Source organism: Cetorhinus maximus, chromosome 6 (assembly GCF_964194155.1).
Source record: "Cetorhinus maximus chromosome 6, sCetMax3.hap1.1, whole genome shotgun sequence".
Taxonomy (NCBI): domain Eukaryota; kingdom Metazoa; phylum Chordata; class Chondrichthyes; order Lamniformes; family Cetorhinidae; genus Cetorhinus; species Cetorhinus maximus.
Genome location: NC_135884.1, coordinates 138,261,667 through 138,279,800, shown reverse-complemented (window position 1 = coordinate 138,279,800; position 18,134 = coordinate 138,261,667). Strand labels below are relative to the sequence as shown.

At 39.9% G+C, this 18,134-nt stretch overlaps 1 protein-coding gene across 1 annotated transcript in view; it reads right to left on the bottom strand.

The window, feature by feature from the left end:
* Positions 1-200: 200 nt before the first annotated feature.
* usp10 (ubiquitin specific peptidase 10) overlaps positions 201-18,134 on the bottom strand; it is an 88,644-nt gene continuing 70,710 nt past the window's right edge. The window contains exon 14 of the mRNA XM_078544583.1: positions 201-2,112. Coding sequence (XP_078400709.1) covers positions 1,925-2,112 — 188 coding nt within the window. The 3' untranslated portion in view covers positions 201-1,924. The remainder of the gene's footprint in view (positions 2,113-18,134) is intronic.

The window sequence follows — 18,134 nt, the reverse complement described above, 5'->3', positions numbered from 1 at the left end:
GGAGTAGTTTTAAAAAAAATTGTAGCTGAATTTATTGTGGCATTTGCAGGATTAAACCTTCAACTAGCAGGCAACAGATACTGTGCAAATATAGAACTATTTTTGCCATTATTCTGATAAATAAAGCACATTACAAAAATGAGGATTCGAGCAGAATATAGGGACAAGCTCCTTGGTAAAAGAGATTACACGTTGCAATATTTCATAGTAATAGACTTTTATTCAAGGTAGTTTTTCTGCAAGACAACAAATTAACTCAAGATCAAGTTCACAGAATCTAAAAGCAAATCATTTGGTTACCACGTATGTATAGTTCTTAAAAAGCTCTGAAAATATCTCACATTAAAATGTCAGCCATGTTTGGTCATTTAAGAAAGGGTTTCAAGGTACTGGGGAAAGTTTTCAATTAGGGAATGCACAAGTTAGAGATAAAAAGTTGGGAAAATAAATCTTTGAATACATGAACTGAACAGATCATCAAGCAAAAATTGCAGATAGCTGTCTATCAATCCCTTGCAACCAAACATGGAAAAGGTTTTAGAAACAGAGACCAATCCCCAGCACCAGCTACCCTCCAACCCAACAGAATCCTATATCCTCAAAAACCAATAACTAAAAGCATTTGCCACAGCCGAATGGCTGGAGTGGAATTTCTTACGGCAGTAATACGAGTTCAGTTCATTAAAATGCAGGTGCACTTCAATTCAAACAGTTAGCTCATGAAAAGTATGGCAATTAGGAGGACTTCTTTTGATGAGACAATTGCTAGCTTATTGGACAGGTGGTAACATTTAATTGACCCAAACAAGCAACCAATTCCACTGGCATGTGAATAAGTTGGCGAGATCTATATAATGGTTGTGTGGCAATCAATAGTGGAATGAGTTGCCAGTTAACTGCAAGTTTGTAAAAATGTTACAATTAGCAAACAAAAACATAGCATTTAAAGTACAGGAAAATTTCACAGGGAAGTGTTTCTTTTTGTTACAGCCCCACAGAGGTTGGACAGACAAATAAAAACCAAAAGGTGGTTTATCTGAATGTTTTTGAATGGGTAACTATCATGAAATTCTAGAACTGCAAAGGGTTTTAAAAGTTTTATCATTTTCTGGTACCAATACGGGGCAAGTTGAAACAGACGGTTCACAAATCAATGCTCTTTGCAGCATTGTGATTGTGCGTCCAATTCAGGCCCCAAACAGTTATTTAAAGAGCTTGTAATGAATTTATTAACTGATGGGCGACAAACTCAATTTTCTATAAATATCACTAAATTGTGTACAGCTCCATTTCAACAATTAGAGAAGAGCAAAACCACTGAAAGTAAACAAAGCCAGACTGAACTGTTAATGGAATTATATCAATCATCTTTTTTTATATCAAGTATCAATTGTGTACACAGAAGCATAATTGCAATCAGAAGTCTTAGTAACTGCATTAAGGTTACAATCACCCATCTACGCAGACTCAACATTTCAACCTCAAATGTGGATTTGCATGTTATTTTGTAACATGCAGTTTTAAGCTTTCTCGTTAAGCATTTTTTTTTAAACTGTCAGCATCCTACTGCTACTCAACACCCAGTAATCACACACGCAAGTTTTTCTCATCAAAACACCAAAGCATTCAGTACAATGGAACACTTTTCCCTCCCCCAAAAACACGGGCTCAAGTGTTACCTATTATCAAAAGCAAAAACATTAGCGACTGATGTGTATGAAGTTAAATGTAATGAAAGATGTCACATATAGACATAAATCTACAAGATTTGCTGCTGGTGCACATCTCCAGGTTTTTTCCCATTTAAACTTTAATCTGAAGTTACTGAGAGTGGATTTGAAAAGTTGCAATGAGGGAGGGAAGGGTTTATCTGACAGTTGGTGCTCTGGGAGGCAAGATGCTAGGGCAACAGAGCAGTGAATGTTCACAGCAGATCAACTCGGCGATAGTACAGGAGGTAGGCTGTACGTTCAGCAGAGGGCTTCACAACCTGGTACTGATTTATCACTTTCACTATCTGGTCATCAATGCGCAGCCAGCCGTTAAGACCAATGTGGAAGACATCTGTAGTGTAATGTCCGCCAGTTGCACTGTTTCCATGGTGATAGACAACTGAAAAGAGAAAGAAATATATTGTGGGGCACTGAAAATAAATGATATATTTTAAACTAATATTCTACAATCAATAATAGTCAATATTCTGCAGCTGACATTTCCAAACTCTTACAAATACAAGCACAATTTATATATTTTAATATAATGGATTTAGGGTTCTTGAATATTTTGCTTTTATAATAAGATCACAAAAATAAGTAAAGACAATAAAGGCACTTCAGCCTATTTAGCTTATGGTTCTATAGAAAAACTTATGGTCCACTCCAAATTTTGGATCAGTAACTTGCAATTTTACCTTATGTAACACCTTTTTATAAATGTCTAGTGGTAGATTTTGGAACTGGAGAGTTCACAATTCCTTGTTAAGTTTCAATTATCTGGTATTTCAAAACAATACAAATCCAAGGAAACTGTTGCCATATCTGTGTTCATAATAATGCACGATTCACCGGTACTCTTCGATTACACTATTTTCGATTACACTACTTATAATCAGTCTCTCGCATGCTTCTCTGTATAAGCAAACTGCACAAGACTGCCCCAAAGTTTTCTTCCCTGCCTCCTGAACATGCATGCATGCACGCACAAGGATGGGCACTAACACACAAGAGCCCCACCCCAACCCCCTGCATTTTGGAAAACCCTGAAGGGAAGGTGATCTAAATTTACCATCTGAAGTTGCCTTTGCTGACATAGACCAAGAAGCTCTGAGAAGGCTTTAAGTAAAAGTTGTTTTGGTAAACACAGCAGCCTGGCGTCCTTTGAAGCTAAGTATAATATACGGTAATAATTTTGGTAGCTGAAACGTCCAAGCATGCAAACACTTTCTGCGGTTTGCAGTCCACCAGAAAAAATCAAAACTGTCCTCGTGAGAAGTATGAATAAAATACAAATCCTAAATCCATTGAAATTATGGAGTATAACTTCAGTTGCACCTCCACAACCCAAAAACTTTACTTATATACCTATTTCGCCTATTGCTAGTCTATCTAAATTAACACAAATTTAAAAGAGGAGAAAAACTACCAATAAATAGTCATCTTGGGGTTTTAGATCAGAAGGTCTTGTAATGGTAAAATTCAAACTATCAGAAACTATCTGTTTAGAATTGAAAAGTCCTGTGCTAACTTTCATAGAAATATTATACTATCACTGCACCAGTTTTTGGGAGAAGTTAAATTATTCTAAGCAATTTCTAATGGAACAGTTGAGTAGACGCAAATAAGCTGCACAAATCATAAGGTCTCTGTCCTTGCAGAGCATGACTACTCTGCCTCTATCAATATATATGTGTTAGCTCTCCAAAACATACTTCATTCACAATGTTATAATTCACCTGTTCACATGAGTTTTATGAAAAGGATTCATAAAACTAAAGAAGCATATAAAGAATGAATACTTATTATGCAACGCTCTGTTTATCAGCATCTCAAATTTTTGAATGATGAGTTGCGCACACGTTACACTCGCAGGCTCAGCTGACTTAAAGCCAGTCAGCCAGTTTTATAGTTTTCCACCCAATGTTCTTGCACTGCCGCACACCCAACCCCCCACCGGCCCCGGATGGGCATCAGGCAGCCAGTTTACATGATTCATTTTCAAAAGCACAAATGTCAAAGCGATGACTTATATCCATTTATTAGAAAGAGCCATGTCATCAGTATACAAGTTGGTTGCTACAATTACAATTTCATTTGGCTAAAAAGTTCTTGTTGCCTTGCATGCTCTTGTAACATTAAAAGCATGTCAGGTATCAATTAAACAGCCATAAACTCATCCAAACAAGCGGTGCAAAGTTAATCAAAGGCTCAAATATCCTCTGAATTCTTGTTTGTGAGCTGGACCAACACCAGGTACTTTAAACATGGAAACTGCAGTTTTTAGTATTGATCTAGTAATACAAATCAATGAAAAGTTTAGGAGTGAATTTTCACAGCTGGGTCAACCGACTCTGATCAGACAGCATTTGATCTAGAAAAAACGTTTAAAGAAAAGAAATACACATTTCTTTAGTCTTGTCAAATCTTCTGGGTTTTCCAAAACACTTCAGTGAATTACTTTTTTCCAAAGTCATGTAAGTAAACATGGTAGCCATTTGACACATGGCAAAATGCCATTAAAAAGCTAACAATACGACCTATTAAACTTCTTGTTGAGTCCATTGTTGACCAAACTGATGTAGTGTATTTTTGAATTTTATTTCACAAAGTCCTTACCTCAAATTAAACAGCATAAACAATCTAAGAGCTAATAAAGTATCTCATGTTCCCTCCAATTGTTTCCAACCATGCACAGAATGAATTTTGTTATGCGCACCAACATCGAGGCAGTGTGTGGATGTGCGCCACCAGTAGAAACAAAAACACCCAATATATTAATATACATTTTTAGAACATTACCATAGGTATGGAAGAAAGAAAGAAAACCATCTCCAGTCATTGACATGCTAACATGTTAGTCCGCGAATTACTAGATTTACTGAATCCAATTTTAAATTTACCATGGCAGCATTTGAACTCACGTTTTAAATTCGGTGCAATAACCACTACACTACCATTTATGGGAGAAGCATTTCTTTTTACAATGTAGCTTATATTTTAGTCATTTGACAGACAAGTCAAATTGGTAGCCATGGATCAAGACAAGGCCTTTTGTTTCAATTTGACAAGCTCAAAATGGAAAGAGCTGAGGCGGCTTGTATTTTGAATCGATAGATTCAGGTCGAGTGTTTTCTTTACTTAAACTGCGATGAATAGTGGGGGAAATAGCTCAGTAACTGCTTCACATCAACATAATCAGGCAGAGGTAAAGTGTCTCTGTGAATTTGAGGATGGCTCTTGTGAGCTGGTGGGTGAAGGTCAGAGGGGGAGACAATGTCCATGTAACTTAGGTGAATACTGAAGGAGGAAACTATATCTAGAAAAGTGTGTTGTGGTGAAGGGAGAATGGAATCCCAGGGAGAATGACCGCTGAGGTAGTTTTTGGGAGATAGCAGCATTTATTCCACCTACAATTTTTTAAAAGATTAAAAATATATGAATTGTGAAATAACAAACCTGTTCACTATTTTAAAGTAAACTGTCTTTCACAATGCATACAGAAATGAATGGGCAGATGTAGTATATGGAAGAACGCACAGCTTAAAATGTCCCATGAGCTAACCTCACACGTACCTTTGTGTTATTTCGAGATCAGAGCTAGGAGTCCAAAACTTTTCACAAACTCCCTAAGAAATGCCCTTGTGTTTTTCATGTATCAAATGTCTTCGGGATCAATCTTCCTTTTAATAATTCTACAAAACCAGATGCAGCAGGATGACTAGATCAGTGGTACTAACTGGCTCAAAAATCCACTTGCAAGCTCTTTCAACTCAATTACCCGCTCGCCATGTCTATTCCCGAGCCTTCCGCACATTGCTGCTCTCCCAAACCTCCCTCTTGTGGCCCTTCTCCCGAGCCATCGCTCACAGTGAGAGTTCGGTAGTGGTGATTGGGGGGGAGAGAGAGAAAGGGGGTGGTGCGCGGAGGCAGCGAGTTGGGTGGGGAGGTGGCAAGAGGGCCTCAGAATAAAGAAGTGCTGACACAGTTTTGGGCTCCAAGAACTGACAGAAATGAATTTTGGCTGTAAACCCACCAGATTAATCATGTCAGGCTTGGCTCTCGTTTGTTAATTTCTTGTCATGGGGGAGTCTACCAGTTCTTTGCGCATAGACTAGAGTGGCAGTACCGCCCTCCCTCAGGTGAGGGATCAGTGTTCCTCCATATTGAACACCACTTGGAGGAAGCACTGAGGGTGGCAAGGGTGCAGAATGTACTCTGGGTGGGGGACTTCAATGTCCATCACCAAGAGTGACTCGGTAGCACCATTACTGACCGGGCTGGCTGGGTCCTAAATGACACAGCTGCTAGATTGAGTCTGTGGCAGGTGGTGAGGGAACCAAGAGGGAAAAACACACTTGACCTCATCCTCACCAACCTGCCTGCCACAGACGCATCTGTCCAAGATGGTATCAGTAGGAGTGACCACCACACAGTCATTGTGGAGACGAAGTCCCGCCTTCACATTGAGGATACCCTCCATCATATTGTGTGGCACTACCACCATGCTAAATGGGATAGATTGCAATCAGATCTAGCAATTTAAGGCTGGGCATCCATGAGGCGCTGTGGACCATCAGCAGCAGCATTGTACTCGAGTACAACCTGTAACCTCATGGCCCGGCATATACCCCTCTCTACCGTTACCATCAAGTCAGGGGATCACCCTTGGTTCAATGAACAGTGCAGGAGGGCATGCCAGGAGCAGCACCAGGCATACCGAAAAATGAGGTATCTACCTGGTGAAGCTATAACAAAGAACTACTTGAGTGCCAAACAGCATAAGCAGGTAATAGAAAAAGCTAAGTGATCCCATAACCAACGGATCATATCTAAGCTCACAGTCCTGCCACATCCAGTCGTGAATGGTGGTGAACAATTAAACAACTCACTGGAGGAAGAGGCTTCACAAATATCCCCATCCTCAATGATGGGGGAGCCCAACACATCAGTGCCAAAGATAAGGCTGAAGCATTTGCTACAATTTTCAGGCTGAAGTGCCGAGTGGATAATCCATCTCGGCCTCCTCCGGAGGTCCCCTGCATCGCAGATACCAGTCTTCAGCCAATTCAATTCACTCCGCGTGATATCAAGAAAAGGCTGAAGATACTGGATACTGCAGACTATAGACCCTGACAATATCCCGGCAATAGTACTGAGGACTTGTGCTCCAGAACTTGCCGCGCCCCTGGCCAAGCTATTCCAGTACAGCTACAACACTAGCATCTACCCGGCTATGTGGAAAATTGCCCAGGTATGTCCTGTACATAAAAAAGGACAAATCCGACCCGGCCAATTACCGCCCCACCAATCTACTCTTGATCATCAGTAAAGTAATGGAAGGGGGTCATCAACAGTGCTATCAAGTGGCACTTGTTTAGCAATAACCTGCTCACTGATGCCTATTATGGGTTCCGCCAGGGCCTGACCTCAGCTCCTGACCTCATTACAGCCTTGGTTCAAACATGGACGGAAGAGCTGAACTCCCAAGGTGAGGTGAGAGTGACTGTCCTTGATATCAAAGCCACATTTGACCGAGTGCGGCATCAAGGAGACCTAGCAAAACTGGAGTCAATGGGAATCGGGGGAAAACTCTCCACTGGTTGGAGTCATACCTAACACAAAGGAAGATGGTTGTGGTTGTTGGAGGTCAGTCATCTCAGTTCCAGGACATCACTGTAGGAGTTCCTCAGAGTAGTGTCTTCGGCCCAACCATCTTCAGCTGCTTCTATTATTTAAATGGAAATATACTCCAAAAAAAAAGTTCAGAGGGGGATCTGGTTGTTCTTATGCATGAAACACAAAAAGTTAGCATGCAGGTGCAGCAAGTTAATTAAGGCAGCAAATGGAATTTTGGCCTGTATTGCTAGGGGGTTGGAGTTTAAAAATAGGGAAGTCTTGTTACAACTGTACAGGGTGTTGGTGGGGTTGCACCTGGAGTACTGTGTACAGTTTTGGTCCCTGTATTTAAGAAAGGATACACTGACATTGGAGGCAGTGCAAAAGAGATTCACTAGGCTGATTCCTGGGATGAAGGGGTTGACTTATCAAGAACGGCTAAATAGGTTAGGCCTTTATTCATTAGAGTTTAGAAGGGGTGATCTTATTGAAATGTACAAGATTCTGAGGAGGCTTGATAGGGTAGATGTTCAGGAGATGTTTCCACTTGTAGGGGAATCACAAACTAGGGGACATAGTTACAGAATAAGGGGACACTCATTTAAAACTAAGATGCGAAGGAATTTCTTCCCATCAGAGGGTAGTGAATGTCTGGAATTCTCTGCCCCTGAGAGTTGTGGAGGCTAGATCACAAAGTATTTAAAGAGGAGGTAGACAGGTTTTTGAAATTTCAGGGAGTTAAGGGCTATGAGGAGCTGGCACAAAACAGTTGAGGCCTGGGGCAGATCAGCCATGATCTTATTGAACGGCAGGGTAGGCTTGAGGGGCCGAATGGCCTACTCCTGCTCCTATTTCTTATGTTCTCATTCTTCATTAATGACCTTCCATCCATAAGGTCAGAAGTGGGGATGTTCGCTGATGATTGCACATTGTTCAGCACCGTTCGCCACTCCTCAGATACTTAAACAGTCCATGTCCAAATGCAGCAAGACCTGGACAACATCCAGACCTGGGCTGACAAGTGGCAAGTAACATTCGTGCCACACAAGTGTCAGGCAATGACCATCTCTAACAAGAGAGAATCTAACCATCGCCCCATGGCGTTCAATGGCATTACCATCACTGAATCCCCCACTATCAACATCCTGGGGGTTACCATTGACCAGAAACTGAACTGGACTAGCCATATAAATACTGTGGCTACAAGAGCAGGTCAGAGGCTAGGAATCCTGTGACGAGTAACTCACTCCCCAAAGCCTGTCCACCATCTACAAGGCACGTCAGGAGTGTGATGGAATATGCTCCATTTGAGTGTGGCAGCTCCCACAACACTCAAGAAGCTTGACACCATCCAGGTCAAAGCAGCCCGCTTGATTGGCACCATCTCCACAAACATTCACTCTCTCCACCACCGACACACAGTAGCAGTGTATACAAGATGCACTGCAGGAATTCACCAAGGCACCTTAGACAGCGTGGCCACTATTCTCTAGAAAGACAAGGGTAGCAGACAGATGGGAACACTGCCACCTGGAAGTTCCCCTCCAAGTCACTTACCATCCTGACTTGGAAATATATCACTGTTCCTTCACTGTGGCTGGGTCAAAATTGTGGAGCTCCCTTCCTAACAGCAATGTGGGTGTACTGCACCACATGAATTGCAGCGGTTCAAGAAGGCAGCTCACCACCACCTTCTCAAGGGTAACTAGGGATGGGCAATACTCCCCCTCCCCCCATCCCCATCCCGTTTCTTCCCCCTCCCCCTTTTTTCCCCAATAATTTATATAGATTCTTCTTTTCCCACCTATTTCCATTATTTTTAAATCTAAAACTAAAACTTTGTTATTCTTTCCACCCCACCCCCACTAGAGCTGTACCTTGAGTATCCTGCCTTCCATTCTTAATTAGCACTTTTCTTAGATAATATCACCACCTTCAACACCTCTTTGATCCTTTTGTCTGTGACATCTTTTGATTATCTTCTCCTATCACTGCTTGCTTATCCCCACAACCACCCTACCCTCAACTTCTCTCTCCCCCCGCCCCCCACCTTAGACCAGCTTATATTTCACCTCTCTCCCAACTATACTTCAGTTCTGCCGAAGGATCGTGAGGACTCGAAACGTCAACTGATTTCTTCTCCACCGATGCTGCCAGACCTGCTGAGTTTTTCCAGGTAATTCTGTTTTTGTTATGGGCAATAAATGCTGGCCCAGCCAGCGAAGTCCAAATCACGTGAATGAATAAAAAAAATGTAATTTAACCATCAGGATGATTGCAGCTTTAATATTAACTATACGGCGCTTGATGGACTATTGCGCACCATGCAGATGAACAACTTGGAGGGAACAATGTCTGCACATTTGTTTGGGGTTCACCTTGACTGAGTCAAGCTTTGCTTAAGTTACACCGATTATGCTGCCAGTCTGCCTACATGATTCCTTTTTAAAAGTTGGTATAATCAACTAAACTTTTCAAAGAATTTAATGGAAGCCAGTGTGCTGGCATTGCCCATGCACAAACCAGCACGCAGAGTAGAAGTGTGTTTGATTACCACATTTAAAGTCCAACCTGTAAATACTTCAAACTGATGTACTAACAGTCCCACAAAGTTTGATTAAGCTTTTTTGAAGATAAAATATAATGTCAAATAATTTGAAAACCTGCCATAACAGCTGCCCACATGTCTAATACCACTAATATATTAGACTGTAATGAGTCTTCTACTAAAGGGAGGTGGCTAGGAACATAAAATGGAAGGAAATTATAATTTGGTTGATATATTTACAAGAGGAAAGGGTAGTTTGGTGGAATGTTGTGATCAAATTTCAACAAGTAGCACAGACAGCATGGTAACACGTTTCATTGACTGGCTTATGTCAGCATTTTACTTTCATGAACACCAAGGGCTAAAACTGCTATCCAGCAGTGAAATCTCTGCAAAGACCAAACAGACCACTGACTAACCCCAGAAGCCGACAATCCCACTTACAAAGGCATGACAATGCCATAGCAACCAATGGCTTAAGATGACGCATTTGGAGATAGAGTGTACTGTACTAAACCAGAGTACTGTTTTTCTGTGGTTTGGAGAGTTTACAGGACATTTTATCCCTTGTCATAAAGCTGCAAAAACATTCTATCAGCCCCAAAAATAACAATTTCTCAAAAAAAACTGAAAATTCAATATCGACAACAATGTGTGTAAGGAATAATTAATTTTTTTACTAAAATGTATATCATAACTGAAAAATGATGTAGATTCAAGTTGTACTTCAGCTAAATGTAAATTTATAAACTATTTAGGTCTTGCTTGTAGTTTTCCTTGAGCCACAACATGAATAAACCACTTTGAAAATACTAAAATCACACAATGTAAATCATTTCTCCCAACGCTCAATACTGCAGCCATAAGTGTATTGAAATAATTTTTATTCAACATATAAGCTCCAAATAATTAATTTAACATTGCAAGGGGCAATCTGATTCAAATTTCATGGAGCAGTCTTCATACAAGGTAATACCAAAGCAGCTAAGTGCTAAGATAAAAGCAAAATACTGCAGGAGCGGGAAATCTAGAACAAAAAAAAACCTGAAAAAACTCAGCAGGTCTGACAGCATCTACAGAGAGGGATACAGTTGACGTTTCGAGTCCGTATGACCCTTTATCAGACGTAAGACACATAGAAATGAGATGAAATATAAGCTGGTAGAAGGGGGTGGGACAGGAGAGCTCGATAGGGGGCCAGTGATAAGTGGAGGCCAAGAAGAGACTGCCAAAGATGTCATAGACAAAAGGACAAAGGGGTGTTGACGGTGGTATTATCTAAAGGATATGCTAATGGGGACATTAAGGAAAGCAAGCAGGGCAAGCTAGTGGCAGATGGCCCTAGTGCGGGTGGGGTGAGGGGAAGGGATCGAAATGGGCTAAAAGGTGGAGATGAAACAATAGATCGAAATAAATTTAAAAATAGGAGGGAAGAGAAAAAAATATAGTAGTAAAAAAAATTACAAATTATTGGAAAAAGGGGGATCGGAAAGGGGGTGGGGATGGAGGAGAGAGTTCACGATCTGAAATTGTTGAACTCAATATTAAGTGCGGAAGACTGTAAAGTTCCTAGTCGGAAGATGAGGTGCTGTTCCTCCAGTTTGCGTTGGGCTTCACTGGAACATTGCAGCAGGCCAAGGATGGACATGTGGGTATGAGAGCAGGGTGGTGTGTTGAAACGGCAAGTGACATGGAGGCCTGTCCGCAAGCATGACCCAGACCTCCCTGTCGCTTGCCATTTCAACACACCACCCTGCTCTCATGCCCACTTGTCCATCCTTGGCCTGCTACAATGTTCCAGTGAAGCTCAACACAAACTGTAGGAACAGCACCTCATCTTCCGACTAGGCACTTTACAGTCTTCCGCACTTAATATTGAGTTCAACAATTTCAGATTGTGAACTCTCTCCTCCATCCCCACTCCCTTTCCGATCCCCCCTTTTCCAATAATTTATAATTTTTTTTAACTATTTTTTTTCTTTTCCCTCCTATTTTTAAATTTATTTTGATCTATTGTTTCATCTCCACCTTTTAGCCCATTTCGATCCCTTCCCCCACCCCACCCGCACTAGGGCCATCTGCCACTAGCTTGTCCTGCTTGCTTCGCTTAATGTCCCCATTAGCACATCCTTTAGATAATATCACCACCGTCAACACCCCTTTGTCCTTTTGTCTATGACATCTTTGGCAGTCTCTTCTTGGCCTCCACCTATCAGTGGCCCCCTATCGAGCTCTCCTGTCCCACCCCCTTCTACCAGCTTGTATTTCATCTCATTTCTATGTCTTAGCTTTGACGAAGGGTCATACGGACTCGAAACGTCAACTGTATCCCTCTCCGCAGATGCTGTCAGACCTGCTGAGATTTTCCAACTATTTTTGTTTTTGTCCCAGCTAAGTGCTATGATTGATTCCTGATGTGCTGAGCTCCCTGAGTTAAGTTTCTGCATTGGTGATATTGGCCTCGTGACAAAGGGAAGTGGAGCAAAATGACCCTATTCTAGATCATTATCTAGTGGCTCATGTAAGAATGATATAAGCATGTTTGATGAACAGTGTAGAACCAGACAATGTACTCCTTGATTGAACAGCTTTCTGCTACCACTGTCTGGGCTCTTACATACTGAATGCTGACATGAAAACTTGGAGGGTTGCTGCTACCCAGGAAGTAACCCTAGCAGACTCACCTCGCTATAGGACAAAGTAATAATGTGAAGAGTCTCTAGAAGCATTGGAGATTTAACATTGTTACAATATAAAATATTTGCTTTAATTTGTTTTACAGTGTGACAAAGTTACAAGAGAGTTCCATTCTAGAAGCGATTTTTAAAACTTAAATTTTTGATTCATATTGGCAGGTAATAAAAAAGTTAAACATAAAACAAATTAAACTTTTGAGTGTGCTCCAGTTTCCTCCTTGAACTGTGAGTGACGAGGTCAAGTATTTCATAGTACTTTCAATATTTTTAAAGTTGTAGAATACTTTGCATATAAAAACTTGGACAAAGGGGATACCAACTATTATTCTGTTGGTTTCCCTGAATAGGAGAGCCTATCCCTACTAATGTTAGTGTTCTAGGCTCCATTTAGAACAGAAAGAAAACTTCAAGAATGGAAGCAGTCTGACCAAACATTATGCAAGCTCCACAGCTTCATAACTGAATTTGAAATTCCTGGTGAGCACTTTCTATTTTGCAATTGGAGGACTTGCTATTAGCTCTGCCTATGGTTTTTCATTTATTCCATAAGATATGTGTGAACTTCTGTCAGGGTCAATAGCATAATATATGTGTAAATATTTTTTTAAAATAAAGTATATTCTTTGAACTTCTAATTGTATCCAACTAAAATTTTACTTCTTGTCATCTCAATCTAGCATAAAGTTTTCATTCCTCTATTAGGTTTTGCTTTTCTGTGCACAATCTAAACTAGGGTGTCTAGACGATAGGGGTCCACCAGGGAATTCCCAGGGATCCAAGATGTCAGTCCTACATTTTTTTTTTGTATTTGTTAGGTTACTAGATTGTTTGTATACATTAGCCAGAAATATATTTTTGCAAGGGTAGATTGGCACCCTTTTGGCCAGTTGACATTGTCTTTTTTAAAGAAGTGAAGATAGGTGTTATGTCTATATTTGAAGAAAGGTCCCAGAGTGTCAATATTTGCACTTGGCCCACTCATTTGAAAATGTTTGAAATTCCATTGTTGCGTGAAGCCAAATAGTTCAGGGAAAATAAAACTTGCTTGAAGTTATGACACTACAAGTTCTGAATTATTATTTGTTTAAAAATGTCACAAAATCCTATGAAGACATTTGTTTCAGGTACTTATTTTAGTACATCCTCCCGTTGAAGATAATGAAACATTACAGCAAATTAAGCTATCAGCATTCATGTTTGTCGAGTTTAATGGCAAATATCATCTGTATTTCATCCTGTCTCAAATAAATGTGTCTTCTCTTGACTACAGATGGAGTCATGCTTATTTAGCCTCAGGTGAAACTCAAAGCCCATTGCAGGAATAATGTGGTAAAAGTTAATAAAGCTTCATCCAGTTTATCTAAAACCCAACCACTATAATGACCGCTGCTTACAAGTTCACAGTGTAATTAAAAATTCATACACTACTATATGGTGAAGATTTAGAAATCTCAAAAACATACTTCAGCACAGTGCAAACATTCCTCACTGGGGTAGTCTGTAATGCAATATTTGCTGTTACAAAACGTTACAAATTGTTTCTGATAAAGGAAATTGTCAAAAACCCATGTGAACCAAATTGCTGAGGATGTGAAGACTTAACGATCGCTTTAAAACATCTAAGACAAAGACAACAAACCAAACAGTTTAAATATTTTTAAAAGCTATGTTACGTTAGAAAAAATAGGAAAGGAAAAAGGATGACAACCAAGTGGTTTATTTTTCTTAACTTCAATGGGTTATCATAATGAAGTCTTCTTTTGAATAGCTACTGACATTCATTTCAGCATCAGTGCAGTAGTCAAAATTAATTATCAGAAGAATTGCAAGCTAAGAGCTAAAAGAAATAATTAGCAATGGGACAAATAATAATAAGTTAAGTTTTGCAACACACTACTGGCTAATTTGGTAACACACTTTACATGCAAGTGCGCACTTTAGAATGAATCCATCCTAATTAGATGCTAGCACATGAGTTTCCATGGGTTTCTGCATATTGATGAGAAAAATCTTCACTTTCACAATACCTACTGGTATTAATGTATTTTCAACTTAAAATAAAATTACTGAGTTTTTCAAACATCCTCAAACGTATACCCGTCACTGCACCTATTAGATGTCAACTTTTAATGGTAGTTTTAATACAACGCCAGCTTAACAATTCAATACTTATACAAATCCCATTGGTATGTCAGCCATTTCCTGAGCTCATCACAACCAGGGTACCTTCCAGATTCAGCTGTTAATAATTAACTTTGTTTATCAGCGCCAACGCCATAAATAGAATGTGAAAGTTTAAAAAAGGCTTGCACATTAATAATTAATCTCAAATTAATATTATTTTTAGGTTGATGCTGGTCAAACTGACTTGAGTGCAACCCAACACACAGGACAAATGAAGTCTTAATTCCTTTAATCTGTACCCAGGTTATTTTTCAAATTATCTAGTTTTCTAAAATATATTAATCTCTACCTCTAGCAAAAACATTTTTCTTGGAATGGACAAAAACATATTCCTCTGTTTACATACTTAGTCATTAATTTAGTTCTTTATTAAACCAAACCTAAAATTCTAACATAAATAGGAATAACAAGGTAACTAAATTATATTCAATGTGGAAATATTGCCTTAATCCATCTAAACTAATGGAGTGAAACTAGCCTCCAAGCGAGTGAAATAGGTTTCAACAAAAGTCAAACCACAAATCTTATTCAGATAATCTTCAAGGACTAGAAAGGTGCTTGATTAGGGAGTTGGAAACACAAGTTCAACAAGTATAGTATTTCAGAAATTGTGATTAAGAAGAAACCTCCCCTCTCATCAAACCCATTCTATACGTTGGTTGGATGCCCTTGGTATTGATAAAAGGTATAAAAAGTGGAAACAATCAATTCTTTAGAAAATACATCCTTTACTTTGATGCAAAAGGTGGTAAAATGTAGCCAGGAAACATGACAACCTTAGTTTTTATTTTGACCCAAAAAATGATTTGCAATATTCTATTGTGAATATCTAATTTCATAATTCATGTATTTTAGAGGCATAACTTTTAGCTTTAGCAATTAAAGTCCGAAGATGAATGAAAACATCCAGTTGAGAAACTGGTAAACAATCTTAAAGTAATTGCAGTTCAAACAGACCTGGGGTAATTACAATTTAAAAAGGTAACGTGGTTATTTAATAAGGTTAGAGCTATAGGTGAGAAAATTTAAACAACGGATGACCCATCTTTGCACTTTTGGTCAAGACAAGAGGTCTACAGTTATTTCAATAGGGATTTAAATTATGCACATAGTCCCCAGATCAAAGGAGCTAAAAGCACCTTTGTAAACAAGGTGGTTGCTTGGTGGAACCATCCAGTCTCAAAAGAGCACCGTTAACTCCATTAGAGACATAAGTTATTCATATGGTCCCAGAATCAAACAGTGTTTTGAAGATAAAGATAGCTAATTTACATTTCTGCTTGGGAGCACCCAGAGTATACCACATTGCTATGGAGAGGGGCTGTGAGCATTAAGGAGGTTCTTTTATTTTGTTTGCGTTTGCTCACAGAAACAGGAAGTCAGCTTGGTTGGAGCTTAGAGGCAGGGAGAAATCTCTGGCAGCTGAAAAGCAGTTGTGGGGCCACACTGGGAGAAAACAATGTGCCTATCCAAAGCCAGGACATGGAGGCCATTAGGAACAAGGGTTGTTCCTGATTTTAAAAATTACTAAATGCAAATGCAGTGAAGCCCAAGCTTGAGCTGAGGAGTCCCTAGTCCTGGGGTTTTGAAGAAAAGTTCAAGAGTCGCTTAGCCAAGCACAAACGGAAGGGTCCCCCATGAAATCTCGTACTTTGGAGAATCGCTGGAACACTGGCGAGGAAACCAAGCGAATCCCGGAGAGCTATGGCATACTTAACTTGGTTCCAAGAGGAGAAGTGAATGAATCCTCAAGATCACGTCATGTTTAAGGAAACTCTTGGATGGAATTAGGAAGTAAAAGGGGGACTGGATTATACTCTTAAATCTTGACAATCTTAAATTAGCAGTGCTTGCTTTGTTTAATTGCTTTTATATAAAGTTTGTATGCATAAAAATGTGAAATGTAAAATCTTGCAGTGTAATTTCTTTCAGTTAATCGCTGGGTGTTCAGGTTTCTCTTTAAAGGTTAACCGTCTCTATGGAGATCGTAATAACTCTCATTTGGAAATTAAAGATTCGCAAGCCATTACAATTCCTATAAATGACCCTTCCTTTGAAAAATGCTTGCAAATTCCTTTCCTAGGAAGGTGAGCATCTAGGGCCATATATCATAAGGACCGAATTAACTGAACATTTACAAACAGGATGGAACGTAACTGATTTAAAAAAAAATTCTTTCACAGGATGTGGACATCACTGGCTAGGCCAGCATTTATTGCCCATCCTTAATTGCCCTTGAGAACATGGTGAAAAGGTGCCTTCTTGAACCACTGTAGTCCATATGGTGTAGGTACACCCACGGTGCTGTTAGAGAGGGAGTTCCAGGATTTTGATCCAGCGAAACTGAAGTAACGGCAATATAGTTCCAAGTCAGGATGCCAAGTGGCTTGCAGGGGAACTTCCAATTGGTGGTACTCTCACGTGTCTGTTGCCCTTGTTCTTCTAAACGGTAGTGGTCGTAGGTTTGGAAGGTGCTATCTAAAGAGGCTTGGTCAGTTGTAGCAGTGCATCTTGTAGATGATACATAACTGCTGCTACTGTGCATCGGTGGTGGAGGGAGTGAATGCTTGCAAATGGGATGCCAATCAAGCTTTGCCCTGGATGGTGTCAAGCTTCTCAAGTTGTTGTTGGAACTGCACTTAGCCAGGCAAGTGGAGAATATTCCATCACACTCCGGACTTGTGCCTTGTAGATGGTGGACAGGCGTTGGCGGGATCAGTTGAGTTACTCGCCACAGGATTCCTAGCCTCTGACCTGCTCTTCTAGCCACAGTATTTATCTGGCTAGCCCAGCTCAGTTTCTGGTCAATGGTAGCTCTCCCCCCAGGATGCTGACAGAACATTAAGACATGTGAGGATACCATTTTCAGATTGCTGCACATACAAACAATTGGAAGGTGATAAAACCTAACCACATCAATACTCCCTGCAAATGCACTTACTGGGAATAAAAATAAAAATAAGTGCAGATGCATTTGAATCTTCTACTGTCAAACCAATTCACAATGAGGAAACACGATAAAACTTTGGGCCTGACAAAAATTTTCAACAAGAATCCCTAAATAAAGACTGCTGCTATGGGAGAAAAACATCAACATTCAACTTCTTTAAACTCAAGCATGTGCAAAGAAATCTGCATCTGGTCGGCCAACTAACCCAGATTTCAAAAGTAGCTATTCTTTTACATACATAATCTAGGGTTTGACTTTTTTTTAAGCTTTATGGTATATTGAGCTCTGGTCTGGTCTTGCAGGCTTACAAAGGTGCTTAAGATCTTTTCAACAGTGCTCCTATGCAAATACGTCTATCAACATAATTTTTTTCAAATAAGCATCCTGTATTGTTCTCACACAAAGTAGCCTGAACCTGGTTTTCT